Source organism: Gopherus flavomarginatus, chromosome 20, assembly GCF_025201925.1.
Source record: "Gopherus flavomarginatus isolate rGopFla2 chromosome 20, rGopFla2.mat.asm, whole genome shotgun sequence".
Classification (NCBI taxonomy): Eukaryota; Metazoa; Chordata; order Testudines; family Testudinidae; genus Gopherus; species Gopherus flavomarginatus.
The window spans coordinates 3,718,115-3,740,100 of NC_066636.1; the positions used below are offsets into that span (position 1 = coordinate 3,718,115).

General features: G+C 56.2%; 2 protein-coding genes across 2 annotated transcripts; both read right to left on the reverse strand.

Moving 5' to 3' along the window:
* Positions 1 to 1,003: 1,003 nt before the first annotated feature.
* Positions 1,004 to 7,142, reverse strand: LOC127038366 (sialoadhesin-like). Its single transcript, XM_050930944.1, has 6 exons — positions 7,077 to 7,142; positions 5,533 to 5,601; positions 4,119 to 4,472; positions 2,636 to 2,899; positions 1,941 to 2,222; positions 1,004 to 1,170 (listed from the first exon to the last, which is right to left on the reverse strand). Exons 2-6 carry the CDS (start codon positions 5,576 to 5,578, stop codon positions 1,004 to 1,006), a joined length of 1,113 nt encoding a protein of 370 aa, XP_050786901.1. The 5' UTR covers positions 5,579 to 5,601; positions 7,077 to 7,142.
* Positions 7,143 to 19,451: 12,309 nt separating this feature from the next.
* On the reverse strand, positions 19,452 to 19,879 carry LOC127038000 (transmembrane protein 258-like). Its single transcript, XM_050930322.1, has one exon. It carries the CDS (start codon positions 19,864 to 19,866, stop codon positions 19,627 to 19,629), a length of 240 nt encoding a protein of 79 aa, XP_050786279.1. The 5' UTR covers positions 19,867 to 19,879; the 3' UTR covers positions 19,452 to 19,626.
* Between the last annotated feature and the right edge of the window lie 2,107 nt (positions 19,880 to 21,986).

Sequence of the window (21,986 nt, forward strand, 5' to 3'; positions counted from 1 at the left end):
GAGTTCCACCGGGAGGATCCCCTGTTGGCCGGGGGGGGGTCACGGTGCCTGTGGTATTCACTGGACTCCTCCCCGCCCTTCCCCTAGGCATAGGAAGAAGGGTCTCGGGAAGCCCTCAGCAGCCATCTGACCACTCCAAGGTGGAACAGACACTGGTGCCTGCACTGCATCTGCTGGACTGCCTCCCTCAGAGACAGAGATCGGTTCATTCGAGCGATCTTCCTCCTCCAGCTGGGCAATCAGCTGTTCTTTGGTGAGCCTCCCAATGCACAGCCCCCTCTGCCTGCACAGCGCCACGAGGTCGCCCTTAAGGTGCTTGCTGTACACCTCCTCGCTGGCCCCTCGCAGGCCTGGGTGCTCCCTGCTCCCCACGCTTTCCAGGGGGAACCCCTTGTGTTCCAGCCCTTCTCCAGGTCACCACCTCTCAGGGGTTAAGCATAGCTCCTCCTCCCCCGGTTCCTTGCTGAATCTTCAGCACGCCTGGTCCCCGTCAATCCCCCTTCGTTTCACTGCTTCCCAGTCACTTACTGCAGGAAGCGCCATCCATGGGGTGCAGTAGATCCCACCCCTGCCACCAGTTGTCACGGAGTGGGGGGAACTCAGGGTCCTGTACTCCCCTCTTCCAGAGATTCATCGTGACTCTCAGCCAGCCAGTAAAACAGAAGGTTTATTAGGTGACAGAAACACAGTCCCAAGCAGGGCTTGTAGGTGCAACCAGGACCCCTTAGCCAGGTCCCTTTTGGGGCATCATGGAGCTTAGACCCCAACCCTGGGGTTTCCCTTTGTTTCCCCAGCCAGCTTCAAACTGAAACTCCCCTGCAGCCGTCTCCTTCCACCCTCCCCCCGGCTCTGCCTCCAGCCTTTGTCCAGTTTCCCGGGCAAAGGTGGCATCTGGCCCCATCCCCCTCCTGGCTCAGGTATCATCCCCCCCTGCTCTCCCATCCCCCCATGCAGACAGTCCCAGTAAAACTAGACACACTCCCAGGTCAGTCCGCCCCGCTCCCTACTGCGTCCCAAACCCCATTTCCCGCTGGGGTCCCCCCAGCTGCCGGCCGCCCCGGTACCAGGTGTAGGAGTTGGGGGTGGAGAGGCTGCTGGTGTAACTGCACCTTAGTGTCACTGATTTCCCTTCCTGCGGGCTGGTGCCCGGCAATGCCGTAACGCGGACACCTGTGGGGGCGTCTGGGGGGCGAGATGGAGACACAGGGTGTGAACGGAGAGAGACGGAGTGGGGGGGGACTTGGCCCAGAGGGGGGAAGGGATCCAGGGAAGAGGGTGAGGGGCAGGGCCTGGCCCATGTGGCTCCTGGGGGCGAGAACAGGCAGGGTGGCATGGGGATAAGGGGGAGGGGTCCCCCAGAAGGGTCTGGGGGCTCAAGGCAATTGGGGGGGAGCGAATCTGGCCCAGAGCAATCTGGGGGCTTGGGGCAGGTGAGGGGTGGGACGGGTCCTGGGCCATATGGGGCTGGGGGTCTGTGGCAGTTGCGGGGGCAGAGGCTGTCCCAGCGGGGTCTGGGGACACAAGACAGATGGAGGGGCAGGGCCTGGCACAGAGGCGGCTGGACACCCAGGAAGGTGGGAGGGGACAGGGCTCAGCTCAGCCTGGAATGGGGCCCCAGGGCAGGTTGGGGGATGGGCAGTGGCCGGGAGCGGGCTGGGGGCCCAGGCAGGTGGGAGGGGGACACAAACTGAATTTGTCGCTGATGGGCCCAGCCATGGGAGCGATGCAGAGGTGGGGGGGCCCAGCCCAGAAGAACAGCACAGGGGTTGACTAAACCCAGTTATTAGGAGGTGGGGGTGCAATATGAGGCTGGGGCTAATGAGGTGGGTGGGGTGAAGCAGGGGGGACAAGGAGGGGGCACACGGGGCTGCTCCAGGAGGCCGTGTGGGGAGCATCAGGGGCTGCGAGGGAGGAGGCTCTCGCCAGCGCTCGCTACTTACGCTGAACTTCGACCGATTCCCTCGCAGAGAGGCTCAGATACCCCCAGCCGGGGCCGGAGACCCAGACTCCGCATGCGTAGCTCCCTCCATCGGAGACGGCTGCCTTGTCAACACGTAAATCCTGCCCGGCTTCCGGCAGCCACACGTCCCCGCGGGACCAGACGTACCTGGTGATGGGCCGCAGGGCAGCAGCCTGGCAGAGCAGGGTAAAATTGGCGCCTTCCCTGAGCACTGCCTTCCCTGCCGGCCATGAAACCTCGACCCTGGGCACGTTGGGGGCAACTGAGGGCGAGAGTTGGGTGAGAGTTTGTCAGTGGGGCCCTGGGACTGAACGAAGGGGCAGGTCCCTCCCTGTCCAGTCCCACAGGGCAAGAATATTTGCTAGAGCCAGATGACAGTTTTTGAAGGAATAGAACCCAGAAGTCCTGATTCTCAGCCCCTCAGCTCTCACCCACAGACCCACTCTCTTCCCAGAGTTGCGGAAAAACCCAGGAGTCCTGGCACTGAGTCTCATCCACTTTAACCCCTAGACACGCCCTCTCCCAGAACTGGGGATAGAAAAGGTATCCTGACTCCCTGCTCCCCCACTCTAACCACTAGCCCCCCATTGCTTCCCTGTCTCAGGGATAGAACCCAGGCATCCTGGCTCCCACCCCTCCTGCTCTACCCATGCCATGTCTAGCAGCAGAGCTCACCTGTTCCCAGGGGCTGGGATTGGGCAGAGTCACACTCATCCCTGTATCCATCCACCTGGCATCTTAGCGCCGTGCCGGAGTCCAGCTGGGACGGGGATATTCGCAGCTCAGTTGCCCCAGACCCGCCCGGGGTTTCCTCTGCGCTCTGCCGTGCACCATCTTGGTCGTACCAGGAGGGGCGATGGGGGCAGGTGGCCCCCACGGAGCAAGTGAGGGAGGGTCCCAGTTCCGTTCGGCGCCCCAGGGAGGGCCGGCACAGATGGGCTGTGAGGAGAGGAGGGGTCAGGAGCCATTGAATCCTGCTGGGCCCTGGGGCTGGCAGCGCTCCCAGGGGCTGCGGCCCAGCCTGGGAGCTCAGCTGGCCGGGGCAATGAGGGCTCGTGGCAATGGGGGAGAGCAGCAAAAGTTGGCCTGAGACACGGGGAGCGCTGGGTCTGCCCAGAGGGGCGCAGCCGCCAGTGGGGGGCACCACACATTGGGCCTCAGACCAGAGCCCTAAGCGGGACTGTTTTGAATTCTGTCCCGTTCCTGTTATTCAAGTGCCTGGCTTTGGATTTTGCATTTTCATCCCCCTCCCAGCCACAGAAACCTTTGATCCTGCAAATCCCACAAGTGAGACAGATTCCCCCATGCTGCTAAAAACCAACCAACCAACAGAGAGAAACTGGTGGGTGAAGATGTGATCGATATGAACGGAATTCAGACCCAATTTTTACCACTAAAAGAATAAAACATATCTTGCTTGAGCCAGGTACAAACACACTGTAACTCCTGTTATCACAGAACGTGTCTCTGACGTGATTTGGGCCAGTGCATTTCCCCAGATTTGGAGCGAAGGAGAGAAACATGGAGAGGAAAGAGAAGCTCAAAGAAAATATCGAGCAATTTCCCCAGTAGGCAACTCTTGGTACATTTATAAGATTTAGTAAAAGCAGCAAAGAGTCCTGTGGCACCTTATAGATTAACAGACATACTGGAGCATGAGTTTTCGTGGGTGAATACCCACTTCGTCGGATGCATGTAATGGAAATTTCCAGGGGCAGGTATATATATGCAAGCAAGAAGCAGGCTAGAGACAATGAGGTTAGTTCAATCAGGGAGGATGAGGCCCTCTTCCAGCAGCTGAGGTGTGAACACCAAGGGAGGAGAAACTGCTTTTGTAGTTGGCTAGCCATTCACAGTCTTTGTTTACAAAGGCAGCCATCCTGCAGCAACAAAACTTCAGGACCAGACTTCAAAGAGAAACTGCTGAGCTTCAGTTCATCTGCAAATTTGACACCATCAGCTCAGGATTAAACAAAGACTGTGACCCACAAGTCCCCCCTCCTCTAAATACTACCCCTCTCCCCTAGAGCTGGGTTGAGAACCCAGGAGTCCTGATTCCCAGCTCTAACCACTTGGATTTGAGAGCAAGGCAGAAAAGTGTGTGTGTGTGTGAGAGAGAGAGAGAGTGACCTGGGGCTGATGGATGGAAGTCAGTTACCGAAGATATTGAGCTGCTGCCCTGGCCGACCCGTCCATGCGTCACTCCTGCCATCGCGCATTACTTCAAAGCGGAAGCGGTAGGTGCCCTGATCGCTGTGGCGCAGCCCTGCCACCCGCAGGGAGCAGTTGTGCTGCTGGTCCCCCAGATAGCGGACACGCCCCTTGAAGGCAGCGTGGACACGAGCCTCGTCCGAGTGATACACGGTTTGATCCCTGTCCCGTGTCCAGCTCATGGCCCTGACCGTCCACCCTGCGGGGTAGGTGAAGGAGCAAGGGATGGTCACGCAGGAGCCAGCCCATCCATCAAGGGGCCCTGGTGCGAGTGTCACGCCCCACTCCTGGGCGTAGGAACCTGCCAGAGACAGGAAACGGGGCTCAGATCGGCACCCGGCCCCAGCCAGCTGTGGAACCCGCCCATCAGCCTGGGCTGCCGCACAGATCCCACTGGGAGAGGCCAGCATCAGCTCAGCCCCCTAAACCAGGGGCTTTAAAACACAATCTGCATCTGCCTTGCCTCCCATCAGTCTAGTCCGTCGTCTCCATTCCATTACTTTACCCCCCCTCCGCTCAGTTCTGTCTCCATAAAACCCTGCTCAGTTCACCTCCCCTGGCCACCCTATTCAGTCCAGCCCTCCCTCAGTTCACCTCCCCATTCCCCACTCAGTTCAGGTTCCCATGTCACCTGTCAGTGCACCCCCATCCCCTCTCAGTTCGCTCCCCCCGCCAGCTTGGAATCTGGCTCTTGCGCCAGAGGCCCTGACTGCAGGAGAAGCGCCAGTGGCGAGGGGTCAGGCTGGGTTGCCAACTTTGGTTGGACAAATTCCTGGAGGTTTCATCACAGGATAATCTTTAATTAAAGATTAATCTTTAATTTCTAGACAATCCAGGACAATCCTGGAGGGTTGGCAATCATAGGTCAGGCTCTTCCCATGCACAAGAAGCCGGGTGCAGACGGGGGCAGGGACCAGCCAGGCCGGAGCTGGGCGGACAGGCAGGGCAGGGAGCAGAGCTCTCCAGGCTGGCCCAGGAGACGCCCCGACTCGCCGGGGCAGCGAGAAGCCCGGAGGCAGGACATGGAACAGGGAAAATGGCAGCCCGGGGGCCGAGAGCGGCTGAGGCCCTTGCGGCTCAGCCCAGGGTGGCCGAGGCTAGACCAGGCTGACTGCCCTGAGAACCAGGTGTTCTCCACCAGGGTGAAACCAGCAGCGAGGACCTGGCCGCTCAGGGTCAGGATCAAGGCCAGACACACCCTCGGCTTGAACTGGAACTGCTGGCGCTAGTGGCTCGGACTTCCCTGCACTAGAACCGGTTCCAAGCCCCCTCCTGGCAGTGTAGACGCACTCCCAGGGCTGGGAAACGGTCCCCACCAGCCCCCTGGGCGGCAGCGCGGTGCATCTGTGTGAATTACTCACCGCTCAGAAGGCAGAAGGCAGGGACCAGCACCAAGGCCATCTCCATCCAGGATAGAGTGCTCAGCCGGCCTAGGGGGAAAAGGGGCCGGGAATGAGTCACCTGCAGCATTTCTGGGTGACAGCTCCTCTGTGCCTGGCAATGGCGTCCAGCCACGGGATTGGCTGCGTGACCAAGTATTTTGCACCTAGGGCTCTTTGTAAAACAATTTCCTAACCAGAAGTGAATAAAGCTCGGAGACTGGCCCAATAGAGCAATGATTGGTTGCATTTCTATCTCTGTGTGCCTAGCAGGCTGTGTGTGCAGGACTCATAGCCCCAGGCGTGAAATGCAGCCACTTCTGGGAAGGGGCGCGTGGCTGTTTGTCAGCTCACAGCAATGCAAAAGGCAGGTTCAGGGCAGGACCGAAGGACGATTCCTATGTGGAGCTGACGTGCAGGGAGAGTCAGGGAGGTGGAACGGAACAAATCACTTTGGGGTGTGGCAGGGACCCCATGGGACATTCTGACCCCTTGAGATAAAGCCATGTGGGGAAGGGTATCACAGGCCCAAGGGGCAGAGCCGGGGTTCAGTGTCTCAGCTGGGAACAGCAAAGCCCCAGAAGCAGAGATCAGCCCTGACTGCGAGGAGAGAGCCACCTGCTGAGCCCCCCGCCCCATCCTGCAACTCTGCACCCCCAGCGCTTCCTCGGCTGCTTCCTCTCTGATAACTGGATTGTTTATCAGGTCTCATCTCTGTGTGAATCTGTGACCACAGCCTGGGCAGAGCCAGTGTCTGATGTTACCCGACCGCTCTGAGAACGTCTCTCTGGGTAATGGGGCAACTGGCCAGCAAGGGTCTGAGGGCCAGTTGTCTGAAAATAACTTTCCCTTTGCAGAGCTCGGACTAGAATCCAGGAGTCCTGGCTCCCAGCCCCTAGTTTTACCCCAAACACCAGGCTCCCTCTCTGAACAGTTGATCGCTCTAGCGTGGTCTCCCCCATATGATCTCAAACACCTTCACAGCCTGCCCAGTTGTTGATCTGTTCAACCAGCAGTGAAATGCAGCCTGCTCTGGGGTACTGCATGGCAGCTGTTTAACAGCACAGGGTAATGTTGCCCTGCCGTGTTCAGTCCCCATATCTTACACCTTGAGCTCACTGGGTGGAGAGTGGCTCTCACGCCATTTTTAGAAGCCCCCAGTGTATTTTCAATGCTACCTGGTGTGACAGTGTGGCCCAGCGGCTAGAGCAGAGCAGAGGGACACAGAGCCCTGGGTTCTACTCCTCGATCTGTCATGGACCCACCATACAATAGCGGGTCAGTCACTGCTCCCTGAGCCTCAGTTTTCTCTCCCACCTATTGTTTATTTTAACTGTAATTTCTATGGGGCAGGGACTGTCTCTGTGTCTGGGCAGTGCCTGGCATGACACGGCACTGATCTCAGCTGGGGCCCCTCCCATAAGAAACTCTCACCGTTTAATCTCCTTTCAGTGATTTCAAGATGTGAAGAATCATTCTCCCCCTATCCAGCTTATTGCCCCAAAACAAGGAGAAGCAGCTCTTACCTGGGCCTTGGGCCTGAGTTAATGGCTGGGACTCCGGTCTGATCCCACCGCTGACACTAACGCGAGAGCAGGTATCAAGTAATCATATTTATCTACATCTGTGGCAATAGCCCGAGACACTGTGAGTGGCTGGTGGCCCAGGGGAGGAAAGGGAACCGTGATAGTGTGTTCCTGGCCTTTAAAGGCAACGTATTTGCTGCTTTGGTAGCAATAAGGTCTAGTGGTTATAGTGAGTGAGAAACAGGACTTCTGGTTTTTATCCACAGCTGGGGGAGGGGCGTGGGGTCTAGTGGTTAGAGCAGTGGGCTGAGAGTCAGGACTTGGGGGTTCTGGCTCCACGCACCATTTTTCCCATGGGAGCCTTTTACTTTCTTGTCTGCCTGTGGCAGAGAAACTTCTCCTTTCTCTGGAAATTGCGAAAGCTCCGCCCCAGCGCTGGTTACAACAGGGTGTGTGTGTGGTGGTACCTGTTCCTTTTAACCCTGTCCAGCCTCAGAGACTCCCCAGCCACAGGCCAAACAGGCCTGCTGGGTCAGAGTTCGAAGGACCACAGCCCCCATGCTCTGAGAGACCCTGGTGAAGGAATGAGGCTTGGTCCTGTTCTAGCGCTGGCCAGCTGGGATCTCAAAGCATCTGAGGAGCTGCTCAGTTGTCGGAGTGAGAGGAGGGTCCCCATCCCTCAGGGGCAAAGGGGCAGAACCAAGACTAGAACCCAGGAGTCCTGACTCCCAGCCCCACTGCTCCAACCCAGTAGATCCCACTCCCCTCCCCTAGCTGGGGATAGAACCCAGGAGTCCTGACTCCCAGCCCCACTGCTCCAACCCACTAGGCCCCGCTCCCCTCCCCTAGCTGGGGATAGAACCCAGGAGTCCTGACTCCCAGCCCCACTGCTCCAACCCACTAGACCCCGCTCCCCTCCCCTAGCTGGGGATAGAACCCAGGAGTCCTGACTCCCAGCCCCACTGCTCCAACCCACTAGACCCCGCTCCCCTCCCCTAGCTGGGGATAGACCCAGGAGTCCTGACTCCCAGCCCCACTGCTCCAACCCACTAGACCCCGCTCCCCTCCCCTAGCTTGGGATAGAACCCAGGAGTCCTGACTCCCAGACCCACTGCTCCAACCCACTAGACCTCGCTCCCCTCCCCTAGCTGGGGATAAAACTCAGGAGTCCTGATTCCCAGCCCCACTGCCCCAACCCACTAGACCCCGCTCCCCTCCCCTAGCTGGGGATAGAACTCAGGAGTCTGGACTCCCAGCAACTGTGACGGGTTCCCTGGGGTGCAACCTGGAACTGGGGCAGCGCTGAGCCCTCTGGCTAACCAATCTGGGCTCCCTCTCACACTGTGACGCTGAGTAAGGCCTGAGCCTGGGGAGGGCTCCAGGAAGATGGTGTCTCCAGGGAGGAAGCCCTGGGGATACGGCCCCATACCAGGGCTGGACAACTTGTCCAAGAGGACGTGAGATTGTATAAAAGATCCTTGGGTCCCGATTCCATCATCTCAGAGCTGCTTCGAGTTCATCAGGGGAAGTTTGAATCGCAAGATTGAGGTGCCAGTTCTGCTGATACGGCCTGAATGTGAGATTTGGACATTGGACTGTAAACTATGAACTATTTCTGAAAGAACTCAGTTTCCCCAGCCGTGCCTTGAGCTCTGCTGACGTAAAGCTCCCCATCGGAGCCAGGCATTGTCATTATTATTTTTCACCCTAGGGGGACCCGGACGAGGTCCAGTACTCGGCCATCCAGCTGCAGCCTCCCACCCGGAGAGCAGAGCCTGCCGTCGACCTCACCTGCGAATACGCTGCTATGAAGCGCTAGCATCCAGCTGTGGATCCCTGGCGCCTCCCACCATGGCCGCCAACCAGCTGCACACGCTTGCTGCTAGCGCCGGCTTCTCGGCTAGGGATCCCACGAGACAGGAAAGGGACAATGAGGAGACAGGAGACAAACAGATTTCCATGGCCAGAAGAGGCCAGTTTGGTCAGCTGACCTGATCTGGGCCAGAGCCGACCCACCACATTCAGGGGCGACCTCCGGTGGAATCCTGCGTCCAGCTGCGCGGCCCCCCAGTTCCAGAGATCACTTGGGGAGGGGCCAGAGAAGAGCCAGGAGAATGACTCAAGGATGGGAAGCCAGGCCTGAGTCAAACTCCAGGCGCTTTTCAGTCTATCCAGAGTCACACAGAGAAGGGTGAGGGGTGACTCAGTCCCCACTAGAAATATCCCCCGGGGACAGAACTCTGGTGAGAGCGGCTGCTCAGTCTAGCAGGCCAAGATCCAGTGGGCGGGAAGGTGAAGCTCGACAAATTCAGATTGGAAATAAGGTGGGAATTTCTACCAGGGAGGGGAATTAACCCGGGGAACAATTTACCCAGGGCTGGGGCAGGTTCTCCATCAGGGATATGACTCAGCCGGTTTTTACCAGGACAGTCTGGGTTTCGGCTTGTGTGTCCGGGTGCCATGTGACAAACCTGGTGTCTGGTTTTTTTTGATCTGGGGGGGAAGAGGCAGAGCAGGGGCGGGGCCTTGGGGGGAAGAAGTGGGGCAGGGGCGGGGCCTTGGGGGATAGAGGCAGAGCAGGGATGAGGCCTGGGGGCAGAGGCTGAGAGGGGGCGGGGACTCTGAGGGAAGAGGTGGAGCAGGGAGTGGGGCTTTGGGGGTTCAGGTTCCAGCCATTAGAAAGGTGGAAACCCTGTTCTCCATTGGTGGCAATTCTGCCATCGAGATGGGATGGTTTTGCTTAAGGGGCGACTCCAGTTCAGCCCGTGGTGAATTCAGGGCAGCCCCATGGCCTGGGTGACACACGAGGCCAGGCTGGGAGATCTCCCCACCCCTGGCTGAGCTGAGAATCTGGGAATTAAGCTCCAAATTCAGGCTATTTTCATTGGGGGTGTTGACAATGTGTGTTTTAAGAGTTATAAAGTGTTCACTCTTTCAACCTCGAGACATGCAGTCATGAAATAAATATTGGCTGACCCCCTCCCACGCACAAGTTCCTGCAATTAGGACAATTTAAATTGATAAAATTAGATTAAGGTCATAATTTTGCACAATTGTGAAAATGTAAAATCAATCAAAATCTGAAACATGCTTAAGAATAAATATTGATATTATTGAAATTAGGGCTGTCGATTAATCACAGTTAACTCACAGCATTAACTCAAAAAAGTTAATCACAGTTTTAATTGCACTGTTAAACAATAGAAAACCAAGTGAAATTTATTAAATATTTTGGATGTTTTTTCTACATTTTCATATATATTGAATTCTGTGTTGTAATCGAAATCAATGTGTGTGTTACTTTTTATTACAAATATTTGCACTGTAAAAATGATAAACAAAAGAAATAGTATTTTTCAATTCACCTCACACAAGTACTGTAGTGCAATCTTTGTCCTGAAAGTGCAATCTAGAAATGTAGATTTTTTTGTTACATAACTGCACTCAAAAAGCAAATGATGTAAAACTTTAGAACCTGCAAGTCCACTCAGTCCTACTTCTTGTTCAGCCAATTGCTAAGAGAAACAAGTTTGTTTACATTGATGGGAGAGACTACTGCCCGCTTCTTTATAACATCAACAGAAAGCGAGAAGAGGTGATCGCAAGGCACTTTTGTAGCCGGCATTGCAATGTGTTTAAGTGCCAGATGTGCTAAACATTCGTATGCCCCTCCATGTTTCGGCCACCGTTCCAGAGGACATGCTTCCCTGCTTGTGACACTCATTACAAAAAAATGCATTAATTAAATTTGTGACTGAACTCTTTGGGAGAGAATTGCATGTCCCCTGCTCTGTGTTACCTGCATTCTGCCATATATTTCATGCTGTAGCAGTCTCGGATGATGACCCACCACTTTCACTCCAGATTTGACAAAACGCAAAGAAGGTACCAATGTGAGATTTTTAAAGATAGCTACGGCACTCAGCCCAAGGTTTAAGAATCTGCCTTCCAAAAGCTGAGAGGGAAGAGGTGTGGAACATGCTTTCAGAAGTCTTAAAAGAGCAACACTCGGATGCAGAAACTACAGAACCCGAACCACCAAAAAAGAAAATCAACCTTCTGCTGGTGGCATCTGACTCAGAAAATGAAAATGAACATGCGTCAGTCTGCAGTGCTTTGGATTGTTATTGAGCAGAGCCCGTCGTCAGCATGGACGCATGGCCCCTGGAATGGTGGTTGAAACATGAAGGGAGATATGAGCCTTTAGCGCATCTGGCACGTAAATATCTTGCCATGCCGGCTAAAACAGTGCCATGCGAATGCCTGTTCTCACTTTCAGGTGACATTGTAAACAGGAAGCGAGCAGCATTATCTCTTGCAAATGTAAACAAACTTGTTTGTCTGAGCGACTGGCTGAACAACAAGTAGGACTGAGTGGACTTGCAGGGTCTACAATTTGACACTGTTATTTTTCAATGCAGTTTTTTACGTACATAACTCTACATTTGTAAGTTCAACTTTCATGATAAAGAGATTGCACTACTGTACTTGTATGGGGTGAATTGAAAAATACTATTTTTGTTTTTTTAAAGTGCAAATACTTGTAATAAAAAATAAATATAAATTGAGCACCGTATACTTTGTATTCTGTGTTGTAACTGAAATCAATATATTTGTGTAACCCTTCTGCCAGGCCGAATTGATAGCAGCAAGGGCCGGGTTCAATACATAGGGGTCCCTTCCCTACCACGTAATGCAAAACCAGCTCGAGCCCCACCCAGTGACCTGGGAAAATTTAACACACACCCCTGAGCGCCTTGAAGAGGAAATATTTTCCCTCTCGACATAGCATTAAATTGGGAAAACACCTCAACTAAAGTTCATAGACCAAACCACGAGCAAAGACCCACCCCAGGAATTTGGGCCGTGTCCTCTTCCCTGGATTCTTGAGTCCAGCAACCCCAAAATCACCCACAGTCCCAAAAGTTCCACAACCCAAAAGTCTCTGCCCCGTGTCAGTGCAGCCCCAGAGTTCAAGAGTCTATCTTCCCCCCCACCCCGGCCAGCCTGGGTAGAAAGGGGCACCTTACATGGTCCGAGGCCGACTGCCCTGCCTCTCCGTGGGATTCTGCTTCCGCCTTCCCCACGAACTGCTCAGCTCTGCTCTGCCAGCTGCTCTGCTTCACCAGCCATCCCATGATCTGCTCCAGCCATCCCCGCAAACTGCTTGGCTCTGCTCACTCCGTGGGCCGCTCCAACCATCCCACAAACCGCTCCGCTCTGCCAGCTGCTCTGCTCCACCAGCTGACCTGTGATCCGCTCCAGCAGTCCCCGCAAACTGCTCGGCTCAGCTCCGCTCGCTCCATGGGTTCTCCAACTGTCCTACAAACTGCGCTGCTCCACAGCATAGTTTCAGGTTCCCCCACTAGTTAGCACAGCTCTTTAGCGATTTCAGCTCAGGAACCTGTAACCTAGATTCTTAAAGGAATCAAAGAACAGCTCCAATATTCAACAGTGGAGAGAGAAGAAGGTGTAATTGATACTTCTGGCTCACCCAAGGAGCCCACTCCCTTGTCTAGTGAGTGCCACTCCACTGATGGTGAGACTCCCTATCAGAAAGCAGTTTCACAGTTCCTCATCCACACAATCAGGGTGACAACACTTCACTCCCCCCACCCCAACAACAAAGAAACTGGGATCCCACAGCTGCCAAAGCAACAATCCCAGGCTGCCGTGGGCTATGCCAAGTGGGGTGGCTGTGCCTATGCAAACACGATCAGCCCCTGAAGGTCTTTTCCACACTTGCCATAATTCACCACCAGATGTCAGGATAGAGCTCATCCTGACTCTGCTTACATTTGAAAATGGAAAAAATCCAAAAATGTTTAAACAAATGGTATTCTGTTATTGTTTAAGATTGCAATTAGTCATGTGATTAATTTATTTAGTCAATTGTCAGCCCTAGTTGAAATTATAAAACAGTAAAAATCTCACACTCTCTCTACAGAGGTGTCTCTATATACCATGCCCTCCTTTTGTAACAATCACATCTCCCCTGGATTATTTGATTCTTATAAACGGTCGCTTCTTGCAAGCAGAGTACAGGTATGTATTTGTCCCAATGGTTTTGCTCACTGCTTTTGATACTTTTAAGAACGATTGATTCTTATAACAGTGATTCTTATCAATGGAGTGCACTATATATATCTATCAGATCAGTGTAGGCTGCACCTATATATCCATATAGCCACATATGTGTTGCTCTGCATTGGTGTTAGAGAAGGCAGGGCCCAGAAATGACCCGGCCCTAGGAGCAGGAGTTCGAGGGTAGAAACAAGTGAACGTGTTCACACAAAACTTTTTGTGATCAGGAAACAAAGGTTCAGCGCCACCAAAGCATCACACAATTTCAGGTTGGTTTTGCCAAATTGTTTCAGTAGAACTAAAACCTCCAAACCCTCGAATTGGTTCAGTCCAAAATGATTTTTTTTTTGTCTCAAAAATTCCTTTTAATGTGTTGTTTTTAAATCAAAACCATTGAAAATCAGTCAGACGCGACAGGAATTTTGTTTCCGATTTTTCGGCGTTGCTGAAACGCCAGGAAAGCTGTGATTTGCCCAGCTGTGATGGGGGCAACCCCACCCTGACTGTGCGTTCCTGGCACGGTCACTGCTACCAGTCTACTGAGGCCTGAGCCGACTGCCCTGCTGAAATTTGAAATGGGCCCAGAAGCATCTCTGTTCTGCCCACGCTGAGCTTGACGTTGAACTGAGACCTGGATCCTGTATCAGGTCCAGTCACTGGGCGATAACAGGGCCCGATGGCAGGATCGGGACCAAAGTGTCTCCTCCTGGCTCCGAGTTAAAATGCTGAGCTGTGGATCCTGAAGGCGAGTGAGGGATCACAATGCTAAGAGAGCCCTGGGGTGGGTAATACTGGGCAGAGTATACTCTCCGGGCCGTGCAGTTTGCAGGGCTAGAAGGTTTGGTTAATCCATCCACACATCTCAAGGGACTTTTCTGCATGGCCAGTTTGCCCTTGTGCCTAGCCCGGGCCAGAGAAACTCCCCCAGGGGTCCCTGCACCCAGCCCAGATCTGGAGGGGGGGAGGGTCAAGCTAGAGCACCGTTAATTCCGCCCCTTTGCATGTGTGCTCTTAACTCTACCCCCTTCATAGATTTCAAGACCAGATCTGGGGGTTGAGCTAGAGCACCATTAAGTCCAACCCCTTGCATGTGTGCCCTTAACTCTGCCCCCTTTGCAGACTTCAAGCCCAGATCTGGGGGTCGAGCTAGAACTGGGCTTTTAGTGAGACACCTGATCACCATGGAAGGACTCAAAGGTTTGGAGAATCTGCCCCCTCCCTGGGTAGTTGTTGCGAGGGTCAAGTCCTCTCCTTGAGGAGCACTTGCCCCTTATTTCCAGTCTGGATTTGTTTAGTTTCATCCCCCAGCCAGCGGCGCTCGCTTTACCTTTGTGGAGTGGGTTAAACAGCCTCTGCTCCCAGAAATCCCCTCCCCAGAGAGGTGCTGATAGCCCTGGACCAAGGCACCTCTCTACCGCCTTCGAGAGAAACTGAACAGCTCCAGCTCCTTCTGTCTCTCACTCTCCTACAGGAGTGTAGCAACCGCAGGTGAATTATTCCTCAGTTCAGGGCTAGTCACTTTCGTTGGCTCATAGAATGGGGAGAGCCGGGTTCTCCTGGCTCAATGGGGCCATTGTCCGGGGCTAAGATTTCTGCACTAAGCAGTGTCCGGCTCACCCCGTCTTGCAGAAGGCTGGATCCCCTCCCCCCCCCCAGGCTGTCATTCTCATTTCAGAATAAAGCGCCTCCTGTTCTCGGGGAGACACGGAGCCCTGCCCCAGTGTATTTCCTACCCCCAAGTGTTGTGTATTCAGTGTCTGGGGTAACACGTAGGCGCACCGCTCATGGGACAGTGTGCCAGGTGCTGTACAAACAGAGCAAAACCCCACTCCCCTGCCCACCGGGCAGCCAAGCGAGCCGTGGGGGTGTCTGGACAGGAGAAATTGCCCCAGGATTGTCCGCAATCCTGGGGGTGGTTTCATTTGTCAGGTGCTGAACTTCAGCTGCTGCCCAGCGGCTCGGTTTTCAGCGGTTGGAGGGTTTGCTCCAAATCAGGTCTGGAGGTGGCACCTCACGGGGCAGCACAAAAATAATCAGTTCTCAGATCCCTGGGGGGAGGTGATAATCCAGGGCTGGCAGCAGCTCAGTGGCGCCCTCTGCTGGGGAGTCCGAGGAGCGAAGGGGTGTGCAAGGTGCAGGATGGGGAGGAAGCTGGGGAATGGGGTCGTGCTAAGATCTAGAGATCCATGGGGCGGCCTCATGTGGATCCCATGTGCAGAGCTGGGGGAGGTGGTGGGGGGGTTCGGTGTTTGGTTTTGTTCTGTGATGGGGTGAAACTGAGACTGATTTATTTTTTATGGAAAAGCCACAGAGAGAGGCAGACCCAAAGCAGCCAACGGGCCAGTGGGTCAGGCTCTTCCCCCTCCCCGGCGCTGTGGGAGACCCAGATCCAAGCCCTCGCTCTGTTTGATTCACACTGGGGCATCGTGGCAAGCCCTGACTGTCAAGGGAGGGCCCCACCTCACCCCCTGCAGCACAGCGCCTCCTAGCGCCTCCACCCCACTCCCTGCAGCACAGCACCCCCTAGCGCCTCCACCCTGCCCCTGCAGCACAGCGCCCCCTAGCGCCTCCACCCCACTCCCTGCAGCACAGCACCCTCTAGCGCCTCCACCCCGGCCCCTGCAGCACAGCGCCCCCTAGTGCCCCCACCCCACCTGCTGCAGCACAGCGCCCCCTAGTGCCCCCACCCCACCTCCTGCAGCACAGCGCCTCCTAGTGCCCTCACCCCACCCCCTGCAGCACAGCGCCCCCTAGCGCCTCCACCCCACTCCCTGCAGCACAGCGCCCCCTAGCGCCTCCACCCTGCCCCCTGCAGCACAGCGCCCCGTAGAACCTCCACCCCCCTGCAGCACAGCGCCCCCTAGCGCCTCCACCCCGGCCCCTGCAGCACAGCACCCCCTAGCGCCTCCACCCCACTCCCTGCAGCACAGCGCCCCCTAGCGCCTCCACCCTGCCCCCTGCAGCACAGCGCCCCCTAGCGCCTCCACCCCACTCCCTGCAGCACAGCGCCCCCTAGTGCCTCCACCCTGCCCCCTGCAGCACAGCGCCCCCTAGCGCCTCCACCCCGGTCCCAGTAGCACAGCACCCCCTAGCGCCTCCACCCCACTCCCTGCAGCACAGCGCCCCCTAGCGCCTCCACCCTGCCCCCTGCAGCACAGCGCCCCCTAGCGCCTCCACCCTACTCCCTGCAGCACAGCGCCCCCTAGCGCCTCCACCCTGCTCCCTGCAGCACAGCACCCCCTAGCGCCTCCACCCCGCTCCCTGCAGCACAGCGCCCCCTAGCGCCTCCACCCTGCCCCCTGCAGCACAGCGCCCCCTAGCGCCTCCACCCCACTCCCTGCAGCAAAGCACCCCCTAGCGCCTCCACCCTGCCCCCTGCAGCACAGCGCCCTCTAGTGCCCCCACCCCACCTGCTGCAGCACAGCGCCTCCTAGTGCCCCCACCCCACCCCCTGCAGCACAGTGCCCCCTAGCGCCTCCACCCTGCCCCCTGCAGCACAGCGCCCCCTAGCGCCTCCACCCCGGCCCCTGCAGCACAGTGCCCTCTAGCGCCTCCACCCCACACCCTGCAGCAAAGCACCCCCTAGCGCCTCCACCCTGCCCCCTGCAGCACAGCACCCCCTAGTGCCCCCACCCCACCTGCTGCAGCACAGTGCCCCCTAGCGCCTCCATCCTGCCCCCTGCAGCACAGTGCCCCCTAGTGCCCCCACCCCACCTGCGGCAGCACAGCGCCTCCTAGTGCCCCCACCCCACCCATTGCAGCAAAGCGCCTCAAAGTGAAATTGACGGTAGATCTGAGGACTGGGGGCACCATTGATGGTTCCAGCCCCACCCCTGCAGCTCATCTCTGCCCAGTGTCCTACAGACTGAGCCCCTGGTATGGGGGGAGCTGGTATGTGGGAGGAGGAAGTGGGGGCTCCAGAGGCTCCCTGGCCTAGGGGTTAGATTGGGGGACCCTGGTGCAGAGGGGAAATGGGGGGCACAGAGAGCCCCTGCTAAGGGTAAAGAGGTTTCAGGTTGCCCCACGGTTATCCGCCCTGGTGCACCCCATAGGGCTGGGTTAGCCTGGGAGCAGAAGAGGGCGGGGACCTTGGCTCAGTGTGTCTCAGTAGCACATGGCACAACGGGACTGCACAGAGCTAGGAAAAGAACCCAGGAGTCCTGGCTCCCAGCCCCCTGCTCTAACCATTAGCCCCCACTCCCATCGGCAGGAGAAGGTGCAATTACCTTATAGCGCGTCCTGCAGCCGCGGCTCTGGCAGCCGATCTGGCCGGGGGGAGCTGAGCAATCAGCCCGGCGGCTTTGGAGGGCGAAAGGGGAAGTAACAATGCGCAGGGCGGGGGTAAGATTTCTGTGGGTCCCCCTGAGGGGAGCTGGGGAGCCAGGCCCCAGAGATCCTTGAAGGGCAGCTCCAAACTCCTCCCTTTTGCTGACATGCAGAGGGTTGTTTATCAGCATCTAAGTCCTTTCACTTTCCTCCCTCTGGCGCAGCAGGGGTGGGCACGATCTGGGCATGGATGGGAGACGGGCAGGGGCAGGGGCAGGGGCAGGGGCAGGGGCAGGGTGGGGTGGGGGGCTCTCCCCTGGCAGGCAGGGCTGGCCCCAATGCCCCAGCCCGGCACTAGGGGGCGCTGGGCCACAGGGGAATAGAAAGGTCACTAATTGCTCAGATCTCAGCCCAGACCTGGGGTCAGCCTGGGGCACAGACAATAGGGGGCGATCATGCCCTGGGCATGGGGGTGGGGTGCAATATACAATCCTACCTGTAACCTCAGCCCCATCCCATGCAGAGGGTCCTTCTCTGGCCCCGCGACCACGTCCCCCCCATGTGGGCACAGACAGAATTACAGCGAGGGGCAGCCTGGCCTGGGCTGTAGGTTCCTCAGCACTGCGGGGCTGCGCTCTGGGCCCAGGACAGCGCATAAACTAAAATCATTGGCTGCACCCCTGCATTCCTCCAAGTGTCTCCCCCCAGCCATCCCAAACCACTATCTGTTACCACCTGTATTTCCCCCATCTCCCACCAGTACCCCACAAATCACCCCACATGTCTCAGCAGCCCAGCAGCCCTGTGTTCTCCCATGTGTCTCCCACCAGCCCCCCAAACTATCAGCCTCTGCCCCCCCCAAATAATCCATAGGGTCTCCTGCCAAACCACTGGTCCCAACCCCCCAAATTATCCCGTGTCTCCTGTCATCCCCCTATTTCCCCATGTGTCTCCCCAGCCCCCCCAAATCACCCACCCATGCACCAGCCCTATCCCTGTTCCCACCCAGCCCAGCTCTTACCCTCCACAGCCCCCTCGGCTCCTGCCTGCCTCTGGCCTCTCACGAGCAGGTAACAAACCCCCACATTAACAAGGACAAGGAGCAGGATGGCAACAACAGTGACAGCTCGTCTGCGCCGCGCGATGGCATCCAGCCATGGCATCGGCTGCATAACCAGGTATTTTACATCTAGGGCTTGTCATAAAATAATTTACTAACCAGAAGGGAGTATAGCTTGGATACTGGCCCGATGGGGGCCACGTATGCAAGGTTCATCCCTCAGTGGTGCAATGCAACCACCTCCGGGGAGGAGTGCCTGGCTGTTTGACAGCTCACAGCAATGCGGAGGACGGTTTCAGGGCAGGATCGGAGGAAGGTTCCTGTGTGGGAGCTGACACGTGGGGAGATTCAGGGAGGGGGAAGGGAACAAACTGTTGGGGTGCATCAGGGACCCCAGCACGACATCCTGACCCCTTGGGAGAGAGCCATGTGGGAGAAGGGTATCACGGGCACAAGGGGAAGGGGAATATCAAAAATAAATTTTGACAAGCATGTGGTTCTGATCTAAAACCCAAATATCACATTCAGGGCTAGCATGACCTGATAGCAAGTGTAAAAAATCAGGAGAGAAGGTGGGGAGTAATAGGTACCGATATAAGAAAAAGCCCCCAAAATCGGGGCTGTCCCTATAAAATCAGGACATCTGCTCACCCTATTCAGGGTGGTACCAGCACAACTGGGACCTCAATCTTGCCACTCAAACTTCCCCTGAAGAAGCTTAAGCAGATCTGAGATGACAGAATCAGGACCCAAGGATCTTTTATACAATCTCAAGTCCTCTTGGACAAGTTGTCCAGCCCTGGTATGGGGCCGTATGCCCAGGGCTTCCTTCCTGGAGACACCATCTTCCTGGAGCCCTCCCCAGGCTCAGTCCTTACTCAGGGTCACAGTGTGAGAGGGAGCCCAGGTGTGATGGAGCAGGGAGTGGGGCAGATTTGACCTGGGAATGTTTTTTTTTGTTTGTTTGTTTTTTTGCTACATCACAGAACCAGCTTTATTCACGCTTGAGGTGATGTCACGTGGCAGGACACAGAGTCCGCATCTGTGATGGGCCATATCCTTGAAGTACAAAAATAGAAAAAAGATGGAGCTTCTGTGAGGTCTTCCAGCTGGAATCTAAAATAGGTCCCTGGCTTAGTGTCACACATAGATACCGACCCACAACAGCAAGAAGAGAACTCCAAAGCCCATGAAAAGTGAAGCCACCAGAGAGATAAGCAGTTCCTTGTAGATGTCCCGTGTGTACTTACTGGAAGTCACTTCAAAGACGAAGAACCAGGCAGTGAAGAACATGCCAATGGCCAGCAGCACCACGGTGAGGTGCGGGAACACAGCCGGGTTCACCGGGCTGGTGTATCTGCTCATGGCCTCGAGCTCCATCGCGCCGAGTTGCACTGAGGATGAGGAACTTTCCTTGAAGGAAGATCCCTGAGCTATAACCTGAGCCAGGAGAGGGGTTGGGGGAAGTGACACCTTCTGGCCAGAGACTGGACAAAGGAGAGGAGGAGCTGAGGGGAGGGGGAGAGAGCTGCTGGAAGAGTGTTTCCTTTCAGTTTGGTGCTGGGTGGCAGAATGCAGGGAACCCCAAGGCTGGGGTCTAAGCTCCCTGCCCCGCAGAAGGACTTGACTGAAGGGTCCTGGTTGTACCTACCAGCTCTGTTGTAGCCTGCGTTCCTATTGTCCAATAAACCTTCAGTTCACTGGCTGGCTGAGAGTCACGGTGAATCGCAGAAAGTGGGGGTGCAGGGCCCTGAGTCCCCCACACTCTGTGACACCAGGTTGGTTAGCCATAGGGCTCAGTGGTGCCCCAGTTCCAGGGACCCCGTCACAGTGGCTGGGAGTCTGGACTCCTGGGTTCTATCCCCAGCGAGGGGAGGGGAGTGGGGTCTAGTGGTTTGGAGCAGTGGGGCTGGGAGTCTGGACTCCTGGGTTCTATCCCCAGCGAGGGGAGGGGAGTGGGGTCTAGTGGGTTGGAGCAGTGGGGCTGGGAGTCTGGACTCCTGGGTTCTATCCCCAGCGAGGGGAGGGGAGTGGGGTCTAGTGGGTTGGAGCAGTGGGACTGGGTGTCAGGACTCCTGGGTTCTATCCCCAGCTAGGGGAGGGGAGTGGGGTCTAGTGGGTTGGATCAGTGGGGCTGGGTGTCAGGACTCGTGGGTTCTACTCTTGGTTCTGCCCCTTTGCTCCTGGGGGATGGGGACCCTCCTCTCGCTCCGAGGGCTGAATGGCTCATCAGAGGCTTTGAGGTCCCAGCTGGCCGGCACTAGAACAGGACCAAGCCTCATCCCTTCACCAGGGTCTCTCAGAGAACGGGGGTCGTGGTCCTTCGAACTCTGACCCAGCAGGCCTGTTTGGCCTGTGGCTGGGGAGTCTCTGGGGCTGGACAGGGTTAAAAGGAACAGGTACCACCACACACACACCCCGTTGTAATCAGCGCTGGGGCTGAGCTTTCGCAATTTCCAGAGAAAGGAGAAGTTTCTCTGCCACAGGTAGACAACAAAGTGAAAGGCTCCCATGGGAAAAATGGTGCGTGGAGCCAGAACCCCCAAGTCCTGACTCTCAGCCCCCTGCTCTAACCACTAGACCCCACGCCCCTCCCACAGCCGGGGATAAAAACAAGAAGTCCTGAGTCTCAGTCACTGTAACCACTAGATCCTATTGCTATCAAACCAGGAAGTATGTTGCCTTTAAAGGCCAGGAACACACTATCACAGTTCCCTTTCCTCCCCTGAGTCACCAGCCACTCACAGCAGCCTCCTGCCACAGATGTAGATAAATATGATTACCTGCCCCCAACCTCCCTGCTCTCCTGTTAGTGTCAGCGGTGGGATCAGACCAGAGTCCCAGCCACTAACCCAGGCCCAGGGCCCAGGTAAGAGCCATTTTTCCTTGTTTTGGGGCAAAAAGCCAGATTTGGGGAGAATGATTCTTCGCATCTCTAAATCACTGAAAGGAGATTAAACTATGAGAGTTTCTTATGGGAAGGGCCGCAGCTGAGATCACAGCCTTGTTGTGCCAGGCGCTGCCTAAACACAGACAGAGACAGTCCCTGCCCCATAGAAATTACATTAAAATAGACAATAGGTGGGAGAGAAAACTGAGGCTCAGAGAGCAGTGACTGACCCGCTATTGTATGCTGTGTCCATGACAGATCGAGGAGTAGAAAATTCTCAGAGCGGTCGGGTAACATCAGACACTGGCTCTGCCCAGGCTGTGGTCACAGATACACACACAGACGGGACAATGGCGCCCTCTGCTGGGGAGTCCGAGGAGCGAAGGATCTCGGGGTGTGCAAGGTGCAGGATGGGAAGGAAGCCGGGGAATGGGGTCGTGCTGAGATCTAGAGATCCATGGGGCGGCCTCGTGTGGATCCCATGTGCAGAGCTGGGGGAGGTGGTGGGGGGGTTCGGTGTTTGGTTTTGTTCTGTGATGGGGTGAAACTGAGACTGATTTATTTTTTATGGAAAAGCCACAGAGAGAGGCAGACCCAAAGCAGCCAACGG

Coding starts and splice junctions, on each gene's coding strand:
- LOC127038366 (XM_050930944.1), bottom strand. CDS start 5,578: ATGGAGATGGCCTTGGTGCTGGTCCCTGCCTTCTGCCTTCTGAGCG. Junction 2,900..4,118: donor GCAGCAGCTCAATATCTTCG/GTAACTGACTTC, acceptor CTCTCCTCACAG/CCCATCTGTGCCGGCCCTCC. Junction 1,171..1,940: donor GGAATCGGTCGAAGTTCAGC/GTAAGTAGCGAG, acceptor ACGCCCCCACAG/GTGTCCGCGTTACGGCATTG.
- LOC127038000 (XM_050930322.1), bottom strand. CDS start 19,866: ATGGAGCTCGAGGCCATGAGCAGATACACCAGCCCGGTGAACCCGGCT.